Genomic DNA, 26,406 nt, shown 5'->3' with positions numbered 1-26,406 from the left:
AGCACAAGAGTCAGGGGAGGGGCAGAGGGAGAAGCAGACACCTTGCTGAGCAGGGAGCCTGACTTGGGGCTTGATCCCAGGGTTCTGAGCAGAAGGCAGAAGCTTAACCAACTGAGCCACCCAGGCACCCCAAGTTGAAAATTTTTTAAAAATCATTTGGGCTTTGAAAAAGCAGTATGCAGTTGGCAATTTATGTGTTTTTAGTTTACCAACATTTTGTTTTTGTCCCTATCCTTGGTTTCAGAAAATAAACAAGCTTATTGTGGCTAAAAACTTATATAACAATGTTCTGGCTTTAAAGGGGATGGAGGGGATGGGGTGGGGATTGCTATAACTGACCACCATTTTGGTTTTGTTAGCATTTTGTGAAAGAAGAGTTAGTAGAAACGACATAACCTAGTGAGGTGCCTTATCTGAGCCCAGTTCTGAACATCTTTTTCTGGTTGCCTTGTTCCCACTCTAGTAGCATGTATATTTTAGTTACTTTTGCACCTGGGATTAGTTAGCCTAAGCTGCTTCAACAAAGAGACCTCCAAGTAAAGATGCCTAAATAAGATGGAGGTGTCTTTCTCTTTCACTCCACAGGGCAGGAGAGCAGTCCAGGACAGCAGAGGTAGGACTCTCCACAGTTCATTTACTGCCTCAAGCTTCTCTAGCCTTATTACTCTTCATCCTCCATCTGTGTGGTGGAAATTGGTTCATCAGCACCACATCCAAAAGAATGAGGAAGAGAGCATGTGGTGGGCAATCAGTATCCTTTCAAGGACACGTGTAAGTTGTGATGTGTCAGGATATGTGATGTATAAGTTGGATGCATTACTTTCACTTACATTCTGTTGGCAAGAACAGGATCACATGTAGCTGGAAGGGAGGCTGTGAAATGTAGTTTCTAGTTGGAGAGTCATATGCCTTGCTAAAATTGGGGGTGGAATGCGGTTAATTGCTAAAAGGAAGAATAGGAGAATGGATACTAGGGCTTTTAGTCATCTTGGCTAAAGTCAGCAGCATGCACCAAAACCACCATTCTCTCCTTACTGTTCACTGAGTTGCAGAAACTGAAAACCATCAACCTGAAGCCTAAGACCAATCTATTGCCTGAGATAATCCTACTCAAGTCCAGCAGTAATTTAAAAGTTCTAGGTCTACTTCAGGTGGGATCTAGAATGAACATTGCTACTCCAAGCTTAGTATTTGGGCGTTGGTCAGATTTTCCTACTGCCCTGTTGAGGTTGTAGTATGCTTAGTGTCTGAGGCTGCATGAGATAGGATAGAACTTGAGATCATGGTCCCCTCAGGGCTATGTTATATTGTGGAGGTCATCTTATATCATACTTGCTTACTCAGCTTTTTCCAGTGTAGTCATTGAACTTGTATTTTCCAGTTATTGTGGTAGGTATTGGATCAGACAGGGGTCTAACTCCCATTTACATGATGAAAAATACATAGTTCCTGCCCTTGAAAGATACACGGTCTGGTACTTTTTTCCAAAGGGAAGTAGGTATTTCTTCAAAAATACGTTCTGAGGCAACAAAGTTTTAGGAAACATCCCAGGACCCTAATACTACTATTCATCCATCATACACCAATATCCCCTTTGCTCATAGATTCCTTACAAGAAAAGCCCCTTTAGCTGACCTAAGTCCATCTCAGACCTGGGTTCCTGACTCTCCTTTCCATTTTGGGGGCTTGTTTTCTAAATCCACAGCAGCCTTAAAATTGACCTCACAGATTCCTGGCTCATTCCCTTCTCTTTTGACTCCCTTAAGATTTCAAACATCTACTCACCTAGGCTGCATGGGTTATGATGGAGACCGTGACATTACAGCCCAAAATGGGGATTTTCTTTTCATGTGTGTTATTTAGTTCCTGCAACCAGTATTTATGGAAGATGTTCTATGGCATGAAGCATTTGGGTACAAAACTGAGTAAGACATGGTTCTTGTTCTTTAGTTGTTCATCTTGTAGTGGAAGAAGCAGGTTTATTGGACAGAGTACACTGTCATGTAGTAGGCCCATTAGTGGAGGTAGAGGAGGACAGAATATAGAGGAAGGAGTGTTTAATGTCTAAGGGAGTTGGGGAAGGTCTTCATGACATTTACATTGGATCTTAAAGAAAGAATGAATTCACCAAATACAAAAAGTCGAGGGTGGAGTGCGGCATAGTGGAGGAGACCTCCCAGACAATATGAATACCCTGTGCAAGGTTCTGAAGGTATGAATGATCGTGGAGTCTTTTCTCCTTCACCTTCACCTCCCACCCCCAAATTATCAGCACATCGTAAATTGTTTTCTTTGAAATGAAGATATTGTTAAAATAATACCAGTATGTCATACCTAGGTTATTTAGTTTGTAAGAATCTAAATCTGAACAGGACTGCTCTCCCAGTCAGGGCATGAAGACAGTTTGGTGTGGACTCTCTAAGGATGCTCAGGTTCTGAGTTTTCTTATCTTCAGAAAATATTCACATTTCATCTTGTAAACTTTATGTTTGTTTGTTAGTCAGTACACTGTTTTGGTAGCCAAAGTGCAGAAGCAGCCACGGAGTTCAGGGCCATCATGAATTGTTCACATATTTGTTGAAAACTATCTATGTGGAAGTCTCTGTGCTAGGCTGTGAGGATCTCATGGTGAGTAAGAAGCTACATGATTCCTCTTCCCATAGAACTCCCATTCTGGAGAAAGGTATTAATTCATCAGTCTCACTAATGCTTATTCATGGAGGGTGAGGTGGGAGAGGTGTACGGTTCCAGGCAAAGGGCTCAGAATAGACAAAGCAGGGTGGTGGGAGAGTGTGTGATGTGTCCAGGAAGACCGGGCTGGCTGCAGGGAAGAGAGTGAAGGGGACGGGGGTGCGAAATGAGGGATGCCAGAAGAGAAACGTCGAGGCCAGCCTAGACCAAGTTAAAGATTTAGGCCTTTATCTTAAGAGCAACAGGAAGCCTTGGAAAATTTCAGATAAGATCTGACACAATCTAAGTTTTATTTGGAGGACAGATTATGTACCCAGGAGACATTTTTGGGTGTTACTTGATGGCCAAATGGATCTGTGCATGAACTGTGTTATCAAATCAGAGAGAAAAACTCCTTCTGGGAGGCAAAAACATGAATTTCTGCCTAAAAGTAGTAACAATATAGAAAATAAAACTTCACAAATTTTACATTAAAAAAAAAAAAACCCTCAACTAATGTTTACCCCTTATTGCAAATTAGGAACCGTGAGAAATGGTTTGCCCAAACCGTGTAGTAGGTTGGTGACTGATTCATTTCTGCCCTGCTGCATGGGGGAGATGGAGCCCTTCCTCCCCCCTTTCCTGCTTCTCACCGCTGCTGAAGCTTTGCCGATAAAGGAATCAGATTACCGTTCGGCTATGATGGCAGCCACTTCCTTGGCTCCGTTTCTGTCTCTGGGATTTCTGGTATTGCTATGGCCCATCCCTCGGTCACCTTCCTGGAGGATGCAGTCCTGTCCTGCTGATACCAAGTTACCAGCCTCTACAGGAGTGCAGAGCAGGCGGCAATTGGAAAGCTGTAGTTGTGATATCAGCATGAACAATATTAGCTAACTGATGTTCTGGTGACAGTGAGGGGCCAACTGGACAGGTCTGCTCAGTTCATTTTGGAGACGCGTGGAAGATAAAGTTCTGTAGCGTTAATGAAAATTGTGGTTGTATGGAATGTTTTTGCCAAGAGATGGGCATTTTTTTACCAGAAATTTTGGGAAGTGAGAGACTTCTGAGTAATATGTCAATCAGAGGGAGAGATCTGTCATTTTCTGTCGAGTTGAATAGGCCAGGGGAATTTCCTACCTTACTTACACTCACTCTTTTATGAATTATGAAGTATTATTTTTTCCTGGAGCCATCCAGAATGGCAGGGAGGAAGGGAGCTAGTCCATATATTCATTCTTACTCTGAGTGTCTCTCGGGTTTTCTGTCTCGGCCTGTTTATCACTGTCTCTCTCCGTGTGTCTCTCTCATGCTGCTTTTGCCTCCTTGGTAAGAAGCAGGAGTGGCAGGCGTTACAGGGTTTTCATGGGGACCTTTTCTTGGCAGCGGCGGGTGACAGGCTGGGGGCAGTCCAGGAGTGGCTGGTGGGGGTGATGGAGGTCAGAATTCTAGTTTGGCAAGAGGCCAGGCCATTGGTAAGGCCAGTGTGAGAGTGCTGGGTGTCCGGGAGTCTAGTCCAGGAGTGTGGGTATCTCGTGGGCTGGGGCTCATGGGAAAAATGGGGAGTTCAGCATGGCGGCTGAAGGGTCGAGGTGTTGCCAGGCTGAGGAGGCCTGGGCGTGCGTGCCAGCTTCAGCATAAGGTGCAGGCAGCCTGGCCAGATGAAGCAGGTGGGCTGCCGGGAGGAGGCTGGCATGAAGTTAAGTAGGTCAACAGGAGGCAGGATGCTGATTTCAGCTCTGCTGGCTGAAACCGGGGCCCCAGGTGGGGATAGAGAGGACCAGGCCAGCATTCGGGGCAGGCGTGAGGAATCCCACCCCAGAGGCAAAGAGCACCAGGGCTTCGGGCCGGGACTTAAAGAAGCAGTTGATACTTGTGGAGCACTGAGTGTCCATCAGGCACCATTCTGAGCACTCTCTTCTATCAAGGCTCTTAATCTGCATGATCATCTTAGGAGAATCCTCCTTTTATAAATGAGGAAGGAGAGGCACAGAAAGGCCACATAGCTTGCTGAGTGTTATCCAGCTGGGAAGTGGCACAGCGGGGATACTCGGGCAGCCTGGCTTAGGAGTCCCTGCTCCTAACCACCCTGTTTCATAGCATTCCTCTCACACTATGCCTGGGAATACCCTTCCCGCAAATGGCAGTGTACTGGGGGGGGGGGGGGGGTGGCTAGGAGCTGGGTGAGGCCCTGATTCCATACTACTTCTCTTCAAAAATGAAAAGGCCAATTCTTTCTGCCTTCTCATGTGCCAGGCACTTTCCATGTGCCCTTCATATATTAACTCATTAAGTTCGGAACTGTTGTTATCTCCATGTTAGAGACGAGGCCCAGAGAGACTCCAGCTCCTGCCTCCCTGGATCGTAAGGTCTAAATTCAAACTCCGAAAACTACTAAAAGGGACATCAATTGTAGTGTTTTGTTTTATTTTGTTTTGTTTTCATTCCTTTGTCTGCTCTGCAGGTACCACCTGTCTGCAGGCACATCAGGGAGGAAACGGGGGTTACGATATTAATGCTTGCAGTGCCGCACATTCTAGAAGTAAACGAGTGGACTAATACTTGCAGAGCAGAAGAGGAAGAAGATCGTCCAGCACACTGTGTTCACTTCGTAAAACTTAAACAAAAAAAGCAAACAACCCCAAGGCTGAATTGGCAAGCAAAGGCCTTGGGCTTGCGCTTAAGCCCACAGAGAGCCAGTGAGAATCTTTCCCCTGACCTCCCAGAGTCCTGCTATAGAACATATAACTGAACTGGCTTAGAAAAGTTAAATTCTGGAGAAATCTGGTTGGAAAATCGGATAGCAAATTCCCTTCTGCTTCCAAATCTATGCCAGTTGTCTTGTTCGTGGCTATCTAGAACTTAGAGCGAATCTGCACTGGCTCTTGGATTTTTTCTCCCTCTTCCCCTCCCTTCCCAAACAAGTAGAAAGGAGAAATGCTTGTCCCTTATATTCCAATGCCAATTCCATGGGTTTGTTGGACCACAAAGCCCAGCTCAGGTAAGGAAAAGGAATTCCATGTCGCTAAGTTTGAAGCCAACAAAAAACCAAACTCTTGCCTTGAGATACCAAAGAGAGCTTTCCTGATTTTTTTGAGGACCATAACATTTCCTCCACTGAATTGAGCTCAGTTGAGACATTTGGCAAGTTGTAAGAACTACCTCCATACCAAGAATCATGGGTCCTTTACAAAATAGAATTATACAGGCAATGCCTTTTCTTAAGGCCTTTTGACTTTGAACTGTTGATCGTAACGAGAAGTGACTTGAATGGAATTGGGTGAGACGCACGTTCAGCAGAGCAGCCTCAAAATGGGAGGCAGTCTTTTTTGGGGCTATGCAGTTTTGGAGGCTTCTCAGTATGAAAGGTAGGTGTGTTACGGAAACACCAACACAAGATGAGCCACAAGGTTTTCAGACTTGTTCTCACTGTAGCCTGATGTAGAAGCAGACTGGGGGTGGGGTGGTTTCTCTTTCATGTGCTCAACCAGTCATTTAACTGGAGAACTCTTCAAGTCCAAACCACGGGGGTGCCAGTCCCTCGGCTGTTTTTCACCCCTTGCTGCAGTGAGATTTGAAATTGGGCCCTCAGAACTTAGACCTGCTGGAATCCCAAGGCCCTTTTACCAAAAGCTAGGGACTTGAGATGATCTGAAACAAGCCCAGGAGGCTCCCAGGGACCTCTCACTACTTCTCAGCTCGTTCTCAGTTCAGAGAATCTCGGACAGAGATGGTCAGTTCCAAATTGTCTTGGAGTTAAGAGTTCATTTTTCTAGAAATTCCTCAGAGTTCCTCTAGGGAAGTCCAGAATGAATCTCTCTGTAGGGTTCCTCTGGAACTCTAGGGTTAGCCTGGGGACTGGGTGAAGCCTTTAGATGACTTGCAGGTGCAGTGCTTATTCTGTGTAGATCTAAATCCTAGGGGCAGACTCCCAAGTCTCTTCACTGGTTTTCTCTTGTTTTTAGAATGAAAGTAGGAAGAGATAGGGGTTTTCCCACCAAAATGACCTTCTTCTATTTTACCAAATTCCTCCTGGGAACATGCCCACTGCTTCTCCTCCCTTTTCTTGAAAACCCCATCAAGAAGGGAGTGGGGAGGGGCACCTGGCTGGCTCAGTTGGTAGAGCTTGTGGCTCTTGATCTCGGGGTTGTAGGATTAAGCCCCACTTTGGGTGTAGACATTACTTAAAAGTAAAATCTTTTTTTTTTTTTTTTAACGATTTTACTTATTTATTTATTTGAGAGAGAGACCGTGAGCGGGGTCGAGGGGGAAGCAGAGGGAGAGGGACAAGCAGACTCCACGCTGATCGCTGGGCTTGCTCGACATGGGGCTCGATCTCACAACACTGAGATCATGATCTGAGCTGAAACCAAGAGTCGGATGCTCAACTGACTGAGCCACCCAGTTGCCCCATGAAATATGTATGTATGTATGTATGTATGTACTTATTTTTAAGGATTTTATTTATTTATTTGAAAGAGACAGAGATAGCGACAGGGATAGCAAGAGAGAGCATGAGCAGGAAGGAGAGGGAGAAGCAGGCTCCTCGCTGAGCAGGGAGCCCGATGTGGGACTCGATCCCAGGACCCTGGGATCATGACCCAGACCAAAGCAGAGGCTTAACTGACTGTGCCACTCAGGTGCCCCTCATAAAATCTTAAAAAAAAGAAAGTGAGAAAGAAGGGAGTGGGGAAGGAACATTCAAGTATAAAAAATTATGGTTTTCAATATAGCAATTTATTCTGGATATTAAAATGAGGGCTGGATCAGGTGACCTCTGAGGTTCTCCCACCTCTAACAGTTTTTGGTTCTGAGTCCAGCATTTTTTTTTTTTAGTGTCCTGGGAAGCAGACGAAGCCAGCCAGCACCTGCTTCACATCTGTTCTTAGTCCTGCAGAGGTTGGATGTAGGGTAGCAGGGAGTAACTATAGGATGCTCTGCTCCATCCAGTGCCTCCCTCCTGATGTCCCACTTGCTTAGTGCATGTATTAGAATATCCCTGAATGAACCTCTGCTCCTTAAAAACTTCCCTTGGACCCTCACATTAGCTTCCAGGAGCACTCCAAGACCAAGAAATGAGGAGAGGAGCTGAGACATGTCCAGTTTTCCCAGGAGGGAGCAATTTCTCTCATCTGGGTGGATTATGGAAGTGGATTGCCTCTTGCTTTGCCCCTAATTTAGTTGCCTATTTAAAGACACTCAGGAAATATCTACACTCTCCATTGAAATGGTAAAGTGAGGAAATGATCTAGAAAATCTTAAGGAGAGAAAAGACCCTCTTGCCTCAATTTTCTAGAGATTCTGGCTAAAATATCATATGGCTGTAGTTAATTATAATAATAGAATTTGATACAAGAATTTGAAGCTCCAGATCTTTTGACACAGTCCTCTTGCTTTATGGAGGGGAGAGCTGAGGGTCAGCCTGGCAAGTGACTCGCTCCAGGACACACAGGTGTCAACAGGGAGAGCGGACACTGGGTTTCTTTCTCTGGAATCCTGCCAGTTGCCTCCATCCTCTTCTGCCGTCCTCCCTCTGTGTAGGCACAGATGACATCCTATATGAACCCTACCATTTTGGGGTTCTGAAGGACAGATGAGTCCCTTTGCCATCTTTTATATTTCAAAGTGACTAAGTATTGGTGCCGTTTCCAAGGCGTGCAGCTGTGATTGAAAGACATCAGGGGGTCAGTGCAGACCTGGAAGAACTGGGCTCTGCTCAACTGCTGTAGCTCTTGTGTTGCTTTTTGTGACTCCGGTTTGTCCCTTTACGAGTTACGCTTTTCAGAGATACTGGCTAGAAGGACAGGCCTCATTTCCTAGGTCCACGGCCAGCCAGTCACGCCCGTGCTGAGCTCCCGTGAACTGCAGCCAATGCCTTCCGGCTGACAAAGCAGGGTTGTCACTGATAAGTGTTTACGTTGCACTTTAGATTTCAACGTTCTTTCTCGGAGTTCTGTCTTACCTCGGTTTGGCAGGTGAAGAAACTAAAGCCCGTAGAGGTGGTGACTGGTCCAGGGTCATCCAACCAATGAATGGTGACGTGGGTACTGGATTCAGAGCCTCTGAGTTTCTGGGTCATTGCTTACCCCAGTGAGTCATGCAGCTTCTCTAGATTATGTCCTTTGTCCACCACCAACTTCTTTTTTCCAAAGCTAGCTGCCTTCTCATAGCGTGAGCTCTCCTTTTTCAAAGCTGCAGCACCTTATTGGTTGACCAGAAAGCAGTATCTAGGTAGGCTCCAGTGTGCGACCTGTCCTAAGTCAAACCGAGCTGTGGTGTGGTGGCAGCAGAGGGAGGGAGTGGACTTTTTCTGTTGGGGTTTTGGGAAGTGATCAGTGCTGCTTTAGGAATATTAAAGGTCTGAGTATTGGAAAGGGGGTGAAGGATTTAAGTGAAAACACTAGCTGTCACAGGTTCAAAATGTCAAACTAAAAAGACATTAAACATTTTGCATCTAAATAAAAGCCTTTGAGAGACTTTGGGCTTCTTTTTCAAACTTCACTGGTTGGGTCACAGAGGTCTTTTCTTGCCAGTGGGGCAGAGAGACTTCAGTGAGAACACTGAAGACTTCTACAGTAGAAATTCCCACAAGAAATCTTACTTACATCTGTTTATCGTATCCATTTTTCCTTTACCTTCGTGGGTTTTTTTGTTTGTTTGTTTTTTAATGACTTATTGCCCATTTGACTTAAATTGCATCTGTTAAGCACAGATGCTGGATGGGAGTTCGTATCTGTTTGCCTGTCTTTGTGCAATATTCTCTGAAAATAAAATTTCTCCTTGGCTCCCCCCACCCGTTGCGAATTTAATTAAGAAGGTGAGCAGTCGTGTTTAAAGTATTCAAGAGTCTGCCTTTCCAGACATTCCGAGCAGCCTCTCAGATATTGCTAAGTGTGGATTGCAGAACTGCACAGTGCAGGCGAAACAGGAAGCAGCTCCTTGCTGGGTAGGATGCTCTGAGGCGCCCTCCACTCTCCGAGGGAACACTCTTCAGCTGACTGAAGCAGGGAAGCTGAGCCAATCACAGGCCGCTTTCCTAGCTCAGTCACCAGTCTGTGCTTGAGGAAGGGTTTTGCTTTTTTATGCTCTGTATTGGGAAGGCAGATAAAATGCCAGGGCTGGACTGCCTCTGGGGATAACCTCACCCTGTGTGATGTGAATGAATAGCATCTTGCCTGGTAAATCCCGGGAATTGATGAGACAAGTGCAGTCCTTCCAACGGGCCTTTTCTTTTAGCTGTAGCCGTGGCTCCTGTAGCAATTTTATTTTTGCCTTGACAGAGGTGCTCTGGATTATCAGACCTCCATGTATGACAATTTGTACCTGCATGGAATTGAAGACTCCGAGGCTGTAAGTATCTTCACAGATAGCTGATTCCCTCTCCCCTCCTCTCCCTCCTCCCACTCACCCCCCCAACCCCATTTCTTAGGCAACGCAGGGAACATGGAGCTGAAAGCCAACATCATTCGGGCGCTTGCTAGCTGCTGTGTGAATGTTCTCTGTATAGTTCAGAGTGAGCTGAAATTATGTTTTATTATATAATTTCTTGTCAAGCAAAAAAGAAACTAGGGTGGTAGCCAAGGCATCTAAGAGTGTAAGCTGTTTGTGATTTATACATTACTCAGTCCACGTTTGATCTCACAAGGGGTAACTGCTCCTTGTAGATCCGCTTAAACTATGCAGAAAGTGCCTATGTTTTCCAATAGAAGGGTTCAGAGGAAAGGCTCATTCATTATATAATACACATTGTTTAGTGAGCTAGCATGAATGGAAGTTGCTCAGCTGTAGCTGTATTATGTGCTTTCTGACCAAACAAGTGGTGCAGATCCACTGCTTCTTTGTTAAGGAAATGAGCTGCAAAGGTTGTGGTCATCTAACAGCCCAGTGCAGAGGCAGAGGCTAGCGCTCCTCCACTCTACCCTGGAAGACTGAAGTAGGCTCACGTGTGTTTTGGCTTAGAAAACTGGACGCCTTTCCTTCCGTAGGTCAGGCTCATGTCATCTATTAAGATCAGGATGAAAATGGTTTTCCGAAAGCCCTAAAATCATACCACCAGAATGTTAGCTTGCGGATATAGGGTAAAGCTGATGACTGAGTCTTGCTTTCACTCTGTGCTAGTGGTAGTTCTTGATTTTTCATCAATCATATTGAAATGTTGCAAGGTAAAATGATTTGGGGTGGCTGATGGGACCTGCTGTGGGGAGTCTGAATTTTATATGAGTGAAATGCCATACATGCTGCTACATTTGAAACAGGAATGTGTTATATAAGATTCCTTGGCTAAACCACCAAATAAACAGACTATAACAACAACAACAACAACAGAGCCCCATGGTACATGTATGTCAATGCAGACGGATGTATCAAACTGTGCTCTCTATGAAAGATAGAAATCCTCTGTTCTGATCAGGCATTCCATTTTTCCTCCTTGTCTCGGTGTTAGCTCTGACTCTAACTCTGTTTCTGCAAAGTCTCTCTGCATGGTGCCCAGTGTGCTCGTAAATTATCCCCACTGCCAGCTGATCGCAAGGGGCTATAGTTTGAAATGTTGGTGGCTGAAATAGAGGAAGTCCACACTTGCGAGTGGGGTGGAAGAACCATAGGAGTTCAGTAAGCCAGCTTCCCCAGCGGGGTCCTTCAGGAGGCCTGATCGTTTCTCATACCCCTTCTGTCCACACTCAGTTGTGAAATGTGTGAGGCCTTATTGAATTGTAACTTTTATTTGCGACCATCTATCTTAACTCGGGCGCTGCATTGCACTTCCGTGGACGGGAGTTCTTTCGGAATCACCAGTTATTTTAGAAACCGGCTGGAATGAGCAGAGTCGGCTAGGAACTAATGTACCCAGCACCTTGTTCTCTAGAACTGTGTAAATTTCAGATGCACTGGTTCGGAGGGAAGCCATTATAAGTACGAAAACATTTTTCCCCCCTCCTTTTGGTCCAGGCTCCCAGGACGGCCGAGTTTCACTGTGGGGTGGGAGGTGCAGAGTGCAGTGCTTTGACTGGTGGTAGTTGATGGCGGGTAGTGCTAGGTACTGCAGTGCTGTGCTCCTGGTGACTCAGTGGTGGCCAGCAGCCTGAGATCCTCGGGGATCTGCGGAGGCGAGGAAGGTGGGAAACCCAAGAAACGAAGAGCGGCATCTGGCCGGTCCTCACTTAGAAGTACGGGAGGCTTTCAGTGGGCTGGGATTGAAAGCGTGTCACTGAAATCAGAGGGGAAGGCAGAGGTGTTTGGAGGGATGAACTGGCTCAGGATGCTCATTTGAGTTTATTTGTTTTTATAAGGAAGAATAATGTGATGTGTTACCCACGATGGTGTGACCAAAGCTTCAAGCCAATGGAGAAGACTAGGCCTAAATAGCTGACCCGGTGAAGTGACAGATAAAGCCACACCTGGAGTGCCACATCCTCAGCAGTCTTTCTCAGTGCTAATGCATTTATGGCTGTAAGTGTGGGGGTTCGCCCAGACTGGAGCAGAGCTCTCGGAGCAGGGCTGCTGGATAGGTGTGAAGAGGCTTTTCTCAGATGACCAGCTGCAGTCCAAGAATATACAGGCACTAAAAGCTGAGTACGGCACTTTCTCGGGGGGGTCGGGGTGCCGTCCGCCTGTGTCCTACCACTCTGTGCTGTTGCAAATGTCTTTGTGGGGTGTGTGGGAGTTTAACATGGGATAAGTGATTGTATTCAGTGTGTTCACACGGTAAGTCTGTAATAAGATCATCTTGCCCAGGGACTGATGAAATTTTAGTCTGAGTAAGGATAAAGCATCATTATACACTGTTAGCACCTCACATCCCCACAGTAAGAGAGAGATTTGGGTCCTGTTATGCAAGGTTTTTCTTGAGATTCTGGTCCAGGGATAGATATTATCCTTCTAATAGCCTAGCTTTTCACTTGTAACTTGGGCATTTCATGCACTGTATGTATAAAGAGAGAGGGACAAGGACCATGTGGGAACACACCTGAGTCTGGGCATTTTAGATTCTTGAGTTCTGTGGAGCCTTTTGGGACAAGTCCATTCGTTTCTGCTCTGGTTTCTAGGAGAATAGTTGATTGTTTGCATCATTCAGAATATAAGGAAGTGCAAAAGATGATTCAGTGCCCCACAGCAAAGCTCTGCATAGGAATGAGAGATTTCACGCAGAACATCATGTTACTCCTTTTGTTACCTTGATGTGGATCATGGAATGTGTGCTCCTGAACGAGTACATACCCGGACCAGGCCAGTTACAAGAGATCGTGCGCACAGACTCGTACTACGTTGTCTTCCGTGTGAAGGCTGCCTTATCCCACCTTCACTACCTGCGCTTGGTCTTAATAGAGGTCCAGGTGGCCAAGATGCTTGTCACTGACGGAGCCTCCCGGACACACTATGTGTTTTTTATCTGATTTACAATAGATTTTGATAGATCTGCTCCTTGTTTTATAAACGAATTCATTGTATATGTTCACATTTGTGAAATCACGAGTAGATTTCTTTTTTCATTCAGCAGGTTTATTACACAAACAATAGCAGTGATGTTTTTACGGGGATAAATGGAAGAAGCAGATAAGTAGAAGAAGTTACCTAAAAATCCACCACGAGATAATCACTGCTAACATATTGATTTGTATCTTTTCAGACTCTCAGTGCACATCTATATGAATATGTCATTCTAAACCTGCCACTGTATATTGCATCCTTTGCTGTGAAATGGTGTTCTCAGCTGATAAAAGATTCAGCACACTAGAACTAGACTGGCCTGTGCAAAAGGTGCTTTGCACAATTTAAATCTTCTACGTGGGCCTTCTGGAATTTTGAGCACTTTAAATGAAATATAGACTTTTAGAGTATTTTGTAAAGTGAAGTCAGGGCTATTTGCACATAGAATTAATAGTTGATTTCTCTGACACAGTTGCTTCCATCTTTAAATGCTTACATTCTAAAGTGCTTCGAGGGAGAGACCTGAGACTTTCTCAGCGAAAAAGATAATCAGATCATAACTCAGGGCATTTACTAGAGAGGAAAATGTATCCTTGGAAATGTTTCCACTCATAGAAAGGAGCCTAATGTATTTACTAATACTGTTAGAAATCGTATAGGTGTAAAAGTTAAAGTGAAGGTGAATTTACAAACTGTAATGTGTATGTAATATCTGTGTGTGCATATAAAAGCACACCTTTAAATTTATATGTATCTATACATTATTAAAAGTATAACTATATGCTAATTATTTAAACTATTCATTTTCTATAAGTTGCACAACTGTGTACGTTTGCCTACATGTCTGTGTACCCATAGTTGTACACCCACTGTACACCCCGGTACATTCGTATATAGATATGCTCCATGCTTTGCTAATTGATGGTTAATGCTAAGTGGGAGATTTCTGCCATACAGCTTTTGGAGGAGGAAAATTAACTGCTTTTGACATAAAGGAAGATACCCGAGAGGGTTGAAAGGCACACAGCCATAAGAGAATAAAGAATTGCTGCTGTCAGAGATACGATAAAGTTATTTTAAATATGAAGTTACGTCCTTGTGCTTGCTAGGAAGGAGGATCAACTTCAAACAGAAGGCTTTGTGTGTTTAGGGACATTTGGGAAACCACGGTAGGCATATTAAGGATTAGATTCCTTTTGGAAACGGGAAGACTGGAGGTCTTTATGGTTTGGGAGATCAGAGGACCTTCCGGGGTCAGAAAGTCTTTTTGGTCTATTTCTAGAGAATGAGACCTGTTCTGTTAAAGAATCCAAGGTCTGTTTGTTGGCATCACTGGCCGGAGAGTGATTCTGGTATTTGCTCAGAGTCTAAGTAAATGATGAACAGAAATTTCTGTTCAATCAATCAATTCTTAGCAATGATGGTTTTCTAAAATGTATATTGAAATGATTTCTAGATGTAATTGTCATTGAGCTAAAGAGAGAAAGCCCTTAAATCTGATCAGAATCCATGAATTTGCCTCTCCAAGGTCATCATTCTGGCTACTTTCTTTGTCATTTCCATTTTCAAGTGACAGAGGGATGTGTTAGGATCAGTTCCCCACCTTTTCTCTGGGGCTTCTGCATCTTCTTTCCTGCTGGTGTTCTTCTTCCTATTAGATTATGATGAGTCAGTCAGGATTTTAGAATATAGTCCTGTGACTCCATATGTGCTTAGTGAACACTACATTTTTCTGTGGTACAAGATATTCTGTAGGAAGGTCAGCAATAATTAGGGTTATTTTAGGGAAAAGGTGGGCAGGCATCCTTGCCTTAGCCCTTCCGTTTCTATCCGAGTTCAGTGCGGACCTTATTTCTATGTGGGTGTTTCTCTCATTATTCTGTTCACCATCTCCTTTTAATATCCCTTACCTGGGGAAACTGAGCCACCTGAAGAGCACAAGAAGACAGAACTGGACTGTTCTCATTTTCTCTTTTCTCTCTTCCCTCCCCCACTAGTCCTTGACAGTGATCATCACGTCATGAGCTCAGATATCCATGAAGCTGAGTTAAACATTATACCAAGAAAGTTCTGTAGATGTAGACTCTGCAGCTGATCTAAATCAGGCTGATTTACTTGCCTTTTTACTGTGCCTCCATCAGGCCTCGTTGACTTCAAAAACAGAAATAGCTCTAACCCGCCACTCTGCTAAGGACCCTGGCATGTGATCTTACTTGAGACAGGGCCCCAGAGGGCACTGCTTAGTGTGTAAACTCGAGGGAGTTTGCAGTTCATAGAAAATCATGGCAAGCAGATTGGGAGTTGTAGATTTTTATGCCCTGGGCTTTGAACTTTTTAAGATTCTGAGCGTGTGAATCTAAGATAAAACTGTGCAGCCATTTTTACAGTACTTCTGGGTATGCCAAAGGGAAGGTGGCTCAGATGGCTCACATGATAGTTTGCAAGATCGAAATAGATCAGTACTTGGTCTCACTCTACATTTATGTATTCTTTTATAACATAAATGTATAGTTCTAGCAATAAATATTTTTCTCTCATCTTAAATGGTGCCACTGTGTCAGTACTTCCTACATCCTATATATATATACATTTTTTTTTTCTTTTGCATCATTCAAGAAATAGTGAGGGGCACCTGGCTGGCTCAGCTGGTGGAGCATGCGACTCTTGATCTCGGGATTGTGGGTTTGGGCCCCACATTGGGTATAGAGATTACTTAAAAATAAAAAAAAATCTTAAAAAAAAAGAAATAGTGAAAAGTCTTAAACTTGAAACAGGATGTTTTGAATTTGCTTTCAGCCCTTTTGTTCAGGGGAACTGATGGAAGGGATACATCCTAACATGAATATTGGCAACTGTCAATTGCTCAAGAGCTTGATTGTGTAGTTTGTGAATAACTTAGTTCTCTTATTTTGCCATTTTAATCCTATTACTCTTTAATCTTTCTTCTCTTTTTAGCTTGAGCGTAATATAACACTGACCTTCAGTGTTATTTCTCTATTAGCAGATTTGTTGAGAAGTTTGGTGAGTAGAAGGGTTGTAGTTAAAATTGTTTCTCAATCTTTTTTTAAAATTACTTTTTGTACTTTGTATTACAAAACAATAATGTAGTGTAATAATGCTGGGATTAAAAGCAGAGACTCCACGCAAGATTTCTAGGGATGACGTCCCAGCTCCCCACTTCCCAGTTTGTGGCTTTGGGTACATTCCTTAGACTTGCTGTGCCTCAGTTTCCACATTACTAAAGTGTTAATAGTAATGAAACCTGCATCTTGGGTGGTTTTGAAGATTAAATAAGGTAGTATGTGTAAAGCCCTTAAAACATGTGTTTTCTGGGCGCCTGGGTGGCTCAGATGGTTAAGCGTCTGCCTTCGGCTCAGGTCATGATCCCAGCGTCCTGGGATCGAGTCCCGCATCGGGCTCCCTGCTCCTTGGGAGCCTGCTTCTCCCTCTGCCTCTCTCTCTCTCTCTGTCTCTCATGAATAAATAAATAATATCTTTAAAAAAAAAAAACAAAAAAAAAACAACATGTGTTTTCTGCTATTATTATTATACATATCATGAATATATTTATGCTTTTGGCATGCTTCTTTCTCTGCAGGTTTGGTATTTCCATCTAATCCTTTAATTTATTTTCAGAGCATTTGCATGGTTTGACAGTGCTTTCTAAAAATATTATAGTGGGGGGCGCCTGGGTGGTTCAGTCATTAAGCGTCTGCTTTGGGCTCAGGTCATGATCCCGGGTCCTGGGATCGAGCCCCGCATCGGGCTCCCTGCTCAGCGGGAAGCCTGCTTCTCCCACTCTCACTCCCCCTGCTTGTGTTCCCTCTCCCGCTGTGTCTCTCTCTGTCAAATAAATAAAATCTTAAAAAAAAAAATGTTAAAAAAAATATTATAGTGGCTGTCAAGTGGAAGAATGTACTGATGTCCTAAGGCCTTCTGATTAGTTTGTTGTATTTTGTTTCAGAGAAAGAGGCAGTAGAATCTAATTGAAAGAGCACTAGGAGTTGGAAGTCTTGGTGTTTGCCTCTTATTAGTAGTGACCTTGGTCAAGTCATTTGATCCCTCCGATTCTCAATTTTCCTTCCTATAAAATGAAAACACTTGGTTAGATGATTTCTAAGGTTTTTCTACATCTAAAATTCTGTTCTGTTTGTTGATAAGCAATTTCTTCAGTTTGGATACAAATACCACCATATGCCATTTGCTTTTTGAAATGATCAATTACCATGGTGTGTTGTGCATACTGAGTAAGGTCTCTGTATTTGGTCCCTGAGTCTGAATGTTTGGCCTTTTCAGAATCTTTGAAGGAGGAAAGTGTATATGGTGCACATCTTTGAGAGGACTAGATTTTTGAAAAGGGGGGATGTTTTATTTAATACTTTTAACTCTAAAGCCAAAAGGATGCTTTGTCTGTTGCTCATTTGCTTGCCAATACCCACATTGCACTTCCAGCCCACAGTGATTTGAGATGGAAACACTTGAGTCTCATCTCTAAGAAAAAAAATCAAAAGCAAATGCTTTCTGAGAAGTAAGCTTCTCCTAACTCTTATTGATAAGTGAGGAGTGGTATTTCTGCTTTAAATGGTTTGTATCTTTCCGTCTTGGCCAAGTTGTCTTAGCTATCACCAGGAGACTGTTGACAAGAAAAAAGTTTAAATAATTATTTTATGATTGTTACGTTGGTTAATCATCAAGAATGTTTATTGTTTGGTGTTTTCTTGCTTTAGAAAATTTTCTTCAGCTCATCATTATTATCCTTTGGGGTGTACTAAAAGCAATAATCAATCAATTAGAAAACCCCAGGAATATAATAAATTGTAGGAGACATTAATTATTTTTTAAAAAGTCATTCATTACTTTTAAAAGGAGTCACTGTGCCTGATCTGTTTAATTTTCTTCTATGATAAAATGAAAGGCCAGAGGATAGAAGAAAAGGGGCAATCTTTACCTCAGTCCAACCTCTCAAATATTCCCTTAAAGAGTGTTTGAATGAAGTAAGAGTTGGAAGCAAGTATCTATCATGAAGGCAGAAAAATGTGGTGAATATCATGCTAAAATATTTGGTCAACAAATTAGTTCCCCGGTTTGTTTCCAAAGAGTCATTATTTATAGCTTAATATCATTTAATTTTAATTGATGTCCCAGAGATTAATGTCTTGGACTTATTTGACTCAATGGCTCTATTGATCTAAGGGACAGAATTAAGAATTTATCAGATTTTCAAATCATCTCACTTTTTAAAAAAGATTTTATTTATTTATTAGAGAGAGAGAGAGAGAACGAGAAAGAGGAGGGGGTGATGGAGGAGAAGAAAATGAAGAGGGACAAGCAGACTCCCTGCTGGGCACAGAGCCAGATACAGGGCTCAATCTAACGACCCTGAGATCATGACCTGATCCGAAATCCAGATTTGGAAGCTTAACTGACTGAGCCCCTTAGGAGCCCCTATATCATCTCATGTTTAATCATATTGTTAATGCTTAGAATATAGGAATGGAAATAAGATAAAGTTGATAAGGTAGGGAAACACAGAACATGCTTAGTTGTCATGCTGCACTTTTGTGAAGTGCTAGGCTACTGAAGAGTAGAGTAAGGAATAAAACCAAACAGATAAAAAAGACCTAGGTAGATATTTGATTTAAAAAAAAAAGACCACTTTGATGGTCATGTTTAATTAATTAATAATTAATAAAATTATTAATTTTATATACAAACAATTTGGTATATAAAACCTCTTCCTAGATGTGCATCTTCCTAGAGTGCCAATGTTATTTTTTTTAATATTGTAACAATTTTTCAAGTCTTATATTGTATTTTATTAATCCTAAAGCTCACATTCCCTGCCTTCCACCCCCAACATTTTGATATATCTAAAATGGGGCTACATCTTTTTTTTTTTTTAAAGATTTTATTTATTTTGACAGAGAGAGAGCACAAGCAGGGGGAGCGACAGGCAGAGGGAGAGGGAGAAGCAGGCTTCCCGTGGGGCAGGGAGCCCGATGTGGGGCTCGATCCCAGGACCCTGGGATCATGACCTGAGCTGAAGGCAGACACTTAACTGACTGAGCCACCCAGGTGCCCTAAAATGGGGCTACATCTTAAAATTCATAGCTCTATTGGCAGTTTTTTTCCCCTAGTGGTACATAATCTAATGTTGATTTTTAAAATCATTGGTATCTTAGGGGCACCTGGGTGGCTCAGTCGGTTAAGCATCTGCCTTCGACTCAGGTCATGATCCCAGGGTCCTGCGATTAAGCCCTGCATCAGACTCCCTGCTCGGCGGGAAGCCTGCTTCTCCCTCTCCCACTTCCCCTGCTTGTGTTCCCTCTCTTGCTGTCAAATAAATAAAATCTTTAAATAAAATAAAATAAAATAAAATAATTGGTATCTTAAATTCAGTGAAATGAGGTTTTAGGAGAAAATGTGTAAATAATACAAAACTATATAGGATGAAAAATTGGTTTTCCTTAACAACCTCCCAACCTATTCCTCTCTCCACAGGTAGGTGTTTTTAACAATTCAGTGGGTATCCATTCAGTCTTTTTTCCTATACATTGACCAACATGGGTATTTAGAAAAACATACTTACAAATGCACATATCATATTTGTAATTTCAAAAAGCATGAATAAGAACATAATAAATATTGTCCTGTGACTTTTTTTCCTCAGAAAAAAATGTACCATGGATGTTTTTCCATATCAATTTATTCTTTTTTCACAAACTGAGTGACATACTGACTGTATAGTGTGGATTTGCCATAACGAATTTAGCCCACTGGTAGATTTAAAATATTTCCTGTTTTTCAATCCTGTAGCTAAATGCTACAGTTAACATTCTTATAGAGGAATATTTGTGTACACATGGAGCATTTCTCCAGAACAGCCTTCTGGAATTGCTGAGTTAAATGATTAGCACATTTTAAGATATATATATATGGATTGGTATGTATTGTAAGATATTTTTATATTAAAATAAACACTCTTTTTTGATTGAGACTAAAGGCAGTTAGCTCAAAATGAAACATAAGACTTCGAAGAAGTGTTCTTGGTTGTGGGAAGCAGCTCTAGGCTATGTATGGCCTCCAGGTTTCATAAGAAGAATTTGTCTACTGTCTGTTGTAAGAATTGGGTTCTTGAAAACTCACAAAAACTTGTGAAGTTCATCCCTCTTTATTTTACAAATGGAAAAACTGAGGCCCAAAAAGTTTAGGCAACTTGTGCAGAATGACCCAGACAATTTATGGTGGAGCTGGACCTGGAACCTTCCTTAAGTCTCTCACCAGAGCACTCTTCTTTTCACGATGCCAAATGCAAGGGTTAATAATCTAAAAAATTAGAATAACAAAGGCTGGTAGAGTTGTATTATTTGCATGGTGCTTGCTTGACAGCTTACAAAGCATTTGGGAGTTGGGAGAATTTCCAAAACAGAGAACAGATTGCTCTCTGACCCCAATGGTGAGACCTTTATCTACTTGGAATCCAGATTTGAGTCCCAATTTCTTTCAGGCTTTCTTGTTTGATATTGTTTTCTGTTATGGTTCAAAGTCCCCATTTTGATGGATTGAAATGACAACACATCCACAAAATTTAGACGAACATAAAAGCTCAGTGCTAGAGAACGTCTGAAAGAGGTTTTGTGTTTTAGGGAAATGTTAGAATTCTCATTATTCGTATGCAGGTCTTGATGGCAGTTGCACACGGATGCTACATTTGGCCTTAGCCAAGAGTACCAAAGTTCCATTTTTATTGTTTCTCTCATTTTCAGTTCATCTCCATGAGCTTCCAATTCAGGGAAACGTTTGCATGACTTAGTAGTGATATTTTTAAAAGTAAAAGGGATAGCAATATTTGTAAAAGATCAAAGGAACTCTAAGTTATGAGTGGGGTTCCTTCAGAATCAGTCAGAATCCCTACAAAAAAACAGCATCCTCAAATTAGGATAACTTGAGAGGTTTAATAAATAGAAGAGGTGTAGGTAGGGTAGAAGGAAGCCACAAGGGATACCACAGTACTCCCAGGGCTGGTAACTGCAGAGCTGTTAGCACCTTTAGGCCCAACAGAACCAGGAAAGGGCAAAAGCATGGTTGTGGGAACCTGGGAGGGCTGAGTTCTGTCAAGAAGGCTACCTTGAGATGGATGCAGTCTTCCTTGGGGAGGGATATCCTCAGCCTATGGGCATCCCACAGGGAGGAAGCCAGGGGATGTATACTCCAATCTCATTCTCTTCCCTTACTCTGATCTATGCTAGGGTTCTGATTGGCCAAACACAACCAGAAGCCAAAGAGCAGAGCTTATAGGTCAGCAACAACACACTGTGAAAGCAGAGTGGGGGTGGGCTGGGTGTTGATCCGGAGAGGTTAAATGGATGTTGATTTCATCCACATCACTGATGAGCCCTGTCTGACTTATATCGGTGTCAGTAGATGAAATCATGCAGTTTGAAGGCATTCCTAAACCACACTTCTGAAGCTGTTAGTGAAGCTCTGAAGGAGATGCTGTTGGTCATTTTCCATTGGAGGTGTGTGTTGGCTTTCATATGACTCTAGTTCCAGTACAAATGGTGACCTGGATTTTAATTCCTGTACTGTTTGTTTGTTTGTTTGTTTGTTTGTTTATTTATTTATTTATTTATTTATTTGAGAGAGAGAGCGAGAGTGGGGAGAGGAGCAAAGGGAGAGGGAGAAGCAGACTCTGTGCTGAGTGCAGAGCCTCATGCAGGGCTTGATCCCACGTTCCCAAAATCGTGACCTGAGCCAGAATCAAGAGTTGGACGCTCAACCGACTGAGCTACCCAGGTGCCCCTGTACTGTTTTTTAAAATTATTATTAAGATTTGGAGTACTTCAACAAGGTCTCGAAATGGGATAAAATAAAAGGTTTAAATGTTAGTGTTGTGGAGAAAGCTTGAGAAGCTAAGCTCTGTGGGCTTCCATGATTGCCTTCAGATATACGAAGGTCTCTGCTGATACTAAGCAGATACAGAAGAGCGGTCAGCTGTGGGTCAGCTGTGCTCCACTGTCATGACCAGACTGAAATAATTCTTAGGATTTCTCCTCAAGCCGTATTGTGATTCCTACCACAGAGACGGTGGGAAGATTGGTGGGAGTAAGGATTAATGTCATGAGATTTTACAGTTCTGACAACAGCCTCCTTATTAAAAGATACATGGACTAAGTGGGGGCAGGAAAGTCAAGAGGAGTGTTTCCTTGACAGTGTTGGAAGCAGAACTTGTTTTGTAAGGTAGAGGAAGCCCTTGGAAAATATTAGCTTGGAGGTCAGGCCTCGCCATTTTTAGTGAAGCTAAGCAGACCTTGGTTATTTCTATTAAAAAGTCAGTGTTGACTGCTTGCTGGTTATACAGTGCGTAAAATTTGTAAGAATCCATTGAACTGTGCACATAGGATATGTGCAAGTTTCTTTATGTGTGTGATATACTTCAATTAGAAATTTTGGGAGTCTCTTTTGGGAAAACAAATGTAACTAGTGGGATTCTGGGAGCTGGACTTAAGATTAGGAAGGATATAATAAAGGTTCTTGCTTCTAATTGTCAGGAAGCGTAGAGGGGAGTAGATTCAAATGCTGACCATGTGCTGGAGTCCTGAGTTTAGAAAAAGCACTAATTCTTGACCAGTGGACTAAGGATGGGACCCATGAGTCATCACTGGGAGGTGGGTAAACCATATTCTTCCAGTGCCCAGAGTGGAAGACTTTCTCATTGGGTGATGCTCATCTTGGCCTTTTGTTTCATGCCCTCTCTGGGACAGGTCACTATAGTGGTGGTTACATACCTATATGTGGCAGATGCCTCACTTCTCTGAAAACCATGATTTTTAAGGTAAGGAGGACTCTGGGAAGTAGATTTTCTCCCCTCCTCTAGCATGGTCTGCAGGGTCAGAGCCAAGCTGTTCTTGGGGTGAGAGCTGGTCCTTATGCTTCAGAACCGTGCCAGGGTCTCAGCAGAAAGCCAGTTCTGGTGACAGGGGATAAAATGATGATTGCTGTGAGTCTTGGTTGAGGTTTATCGAAATAAGGTCCTAAGGTTCAGATGTTTACTCCTGGAAGACTGTGTACTTGGTATGTGGATGTACACACTCAATAGAGAAGTACTGAGTAAGTCTCTACGTGTATGTAAGGAACTAGATTAAAGCCAAGCTAGCATACATATTATATGAACACTACTTGAATGTTTTCATTTTCAAAATCTACCTGCTTATAAAATAACATATGTTATTTTTAGAGACTGGTTTCTTATATTATTTTTATAGCTCTAATTCTAAATTATTATTAGCATGGAGTGCAGTCTTGCAAGAAGGACGAGGTGGGTCTTATAATTGCAGTACACTGTTACCATTTGTTGTTATAGATGCTTTCATTAGCTGTGAGAGAGGGAGAGAGAGAGAGAAACTCCTTGGATCAAAGCTTAATATAAAGAACAATGCAAGATACAACTCTAAGGATTTTATTAGGATTGAATAGTATGTTGATAAGTATGTATTGTTTTGCCCTGGTTTTGAAATATACACTGATATAAAGGTAACTAAAAGAAGGTTGTTCATGCTACATTCCAAACTTTGTATAAATTATCCAAAAAAATTTTAAGAGAAGGAAAAATAAAGAAGAATATAAATAAGGTAGAAAAAGGACAAGGAAATGCATAACGTAGATTCTGTGAATCTACGTTTTTGATTCATATCCCTTTTAACTAAAATATATTCTGGCTGTAAGATGTGCATCTAGTTGTTAGATTTTTCATTTGAGTGCATTTACATAGAGAAGCTGGCTTTCAAATGCCAGCCAGCAGCCAACTCAAATACTGAAGATTTGTCTAACTCAGTGACTAGTTTAGTAAGAAGATATCTTGAAGACGTTGAGGGGGAGGGCACACATTAGATACCTTGTTCTGGAAACTCAGCCAGAATTCTCTCAGTTGTGATCTATCTGATTCTTAGAGGTTTTGAGTTTTCAGTTCCTAATTTAGGGATTGCAAAGATGCTGTGAGCATAAAACCTCACTTCTGCATACTTAATGAAAAATGGATAGTTTCAAAGCTCTAGAATGACTTCCTGGAGAAAACTTGAGGATACTCAGTAGGCTCTGGCTATAAACTATGACCATTTCTGAGAAGCGTAAAAAGTGCCCATTATCCCATAAGCATTATGTTACATGACATCCAAGATCCTCTACCCAAGGATACTTATAGACTCTGGAAGCATTTCTTGATTTACTGATTGGAACTTCCGCTGGGTCCTGAGTCTCCAAGGAATGTTTGGACCCTTCTGCTATGCTGAGGACAGGTCAGATACTGATAGGTATTCCTCCTCATTGTACCTACTTTTCAGTTTCAAAGAGCTCTCTTTCTCTCTCTCTCTCTTTTTTTTTTTTTTTTTTTTTTTTTTTTTGTGGACCACACATAATATTAGTGTTTTGCAGAGCATAGTATGGGGAAAATTATTTGCAGTAGGTAATTAGGAGCTGTTGAAAGATTTTTAAACTGGAAAGGTGTGATCAGACATACATAGGTCAGAGTGGAAGATGGATTTGAGGAGGGAGAATTCAGGCAGGGAGTCCAATTAGAAAGCTGTTGAAATAGTGCAGGTGTGAGGTGGTGTAGGCCTCAACTGGGGCAGTAGCAGTGGGAATAGAGAGGAGGAGGTAAACTGAGAAATATTTAAGTCATCAGTGCAGCAGGTTTCATGACTAATTAGCTTAGGAAGGGAAGGGAGTCTGGAAGGAGCCCCTCCACTTCTGGCTTGGGTGGCTGACAGGATGATGGTGCCACTGAGGTTGGCAAACTAGGCCATTTCTTCTGATGCCTTTGGAACTGACCCAAGGGAGCTCCGGTTAGAAGCAGGGTCCAGGTTCTGAAGTTTTCAGTCCTTCAGTTGTTGATCTTGATTCCTGGCTGAGAAAACCGCTGGCTTCATCCCAAGGTTATGAAATGGTTTTGTTCTAGACAGCCAGGACCCACAGTGACCAGGAACTGGCTATAGAATAATTATGTTCTAGCTCTATGCATTCTGGCCCCCATACCCATCTTTCTGTACCTTACCATGCATATCTGAAAACCATAGAGGAAACGTGCTCTCCATCTTGTGGAACTCTGCAGCAAAGAATCTTCAAATTGATTTTTAATCATCCTTTTTCTCAGTAAATGAGTCTTATTCCAAGTGACAACTAGATTACAAAAAAGGGCATTTGGGTTATTGCTTAGATCCTAACCAGAAAAAAAAAAAACTATTAAAAAAATATTATTGTTGGGGCGCCTGGGTAGCTCAGTTGGTTAAGCGACTGCCTTCGGCTCGGGTCATGATCCTGGAGTCCCGGGATCGAGTCCCGCATCGGGCTCCCTGCTCGGCGGGGAGTCTGCTTCTCCCTCTGACCCTCCTCCCTCTCATGCTGTCTCTCATTCTCTCTGTCTCAAATAAATAAATAAAATCTTAAAAAAATATATTATTGTCTTATATGTTTCTTTTTCTATTAAGGAGTAGAAGGTCATATTATTTTTCCAGAGTATCTCTATCTCTTAATTTTGGTAAATGAATCTCTAACCATTAATTTGATATGCCTGTTGATATATGTGACAAAAATGATCCCCTAGACAAATAAGTTTGGTAATAACCACATTGTATGTCCTTTTCTCAAAGATTCCCAGCATACAATAGGCCACTAAAGTCTCTTAGCATTTTGTAATAAATAAACCAATTAAATTTTGTTTAGCCCAAAGATATCGCAAACTTATTTGACCTCAGAACCCATCCCCTCCCCGCAAGGAATACCTAGTAACTACTTGAAGAACTAGCATGCTGCAGAATTCAGTGGAGGAAATGTTGTTCAGGTTATTTATGTCAGCCTTTTTTGCTGGAAACATTCTCAGTCTTAAATTGGGTGGATTTTGTGGGCTGGAATGGAGTTTACATTAGAAAAATATGTTTCCAGGGCCTTCTTCTCAGAGACTTTGCTTCAGTTAGTCTGGGATGGGGCTTAGGCTTTGCATTGTTGCTATACCCTCGCAAGATGATTTCCATGTAGGTCTTTCAGCAGTTTGGTGACAGTACAGAGCACTCACAGTGTCCCTTTTCATTTAGGTCCCCATTTACTTGTCCTACTGTCTTCTGGAGTGGCAAGCACTTTGAAGTAGGAATGTCTTTCTTACTCATCTTCCTACCCTTGCATAGCTTTGCATACCGTGCGTGCGTGTCCCTAGACAGGTGCTCAGTAAATTGTTGCTGGAATGAATTGAAATTTGATAACCTTAACTCCTCCAGAAATCAAGATGGACCCAGGGAGTGGTCAGAAATGATTCAATGTGATATA

At 42.3% G+C, this 26,406-nt stretch overlaps 1 protein-coding gene across 3 annotated transcripts in view; it reads left to right on the top strand.

Moving 5' to 3' along the window:
- Positions 1–26,406, top strand: part of CACNB4 (calcium voltage-gated channel auxiliary subunit beta 4) — a 236,575-nt gene that overhangs the window by 93,564 nt on the left and 116,605 nt on the right. Inside the window, exon 1 of one of the 3 annotated variants that reach the window (XM_021702869.1) lies at positions 9,932–10,017. The exons of the other annotated variants lie outside the window; for them this stretch is intronic. Within the exon in view, the coding sequence (XP_021558544.1) occupies positions 9,973–10,017 (45 nt within the window). The 5' untranslated portion in view covers positions 9,932–9,972. Of the gene's footprint in view, positions 1–9,931; positions 10,018–26,406 lie in introns of those variants that run through there. 3 annotated transcript variants of the gene reach the window in all.

The sequence above is a fragment of the Neomonachus schauinslandi genome, chromosome 3, assembly GCF_002201575.2.
Source record: "Neomonachus schauinslandi chromosome 3, ASM220157v2, whole genome shotgun sequence".
Classification (NCBI taxonomy): Eukaryota; Metazoa; Chordata; class Mammalia; order Carnivora; family Phocidae; genus Neomonachus; species Neomonachus schauinslandi.
This window is presented reverse-complemented; position numbering and strand designations above follow the sequence as displayed.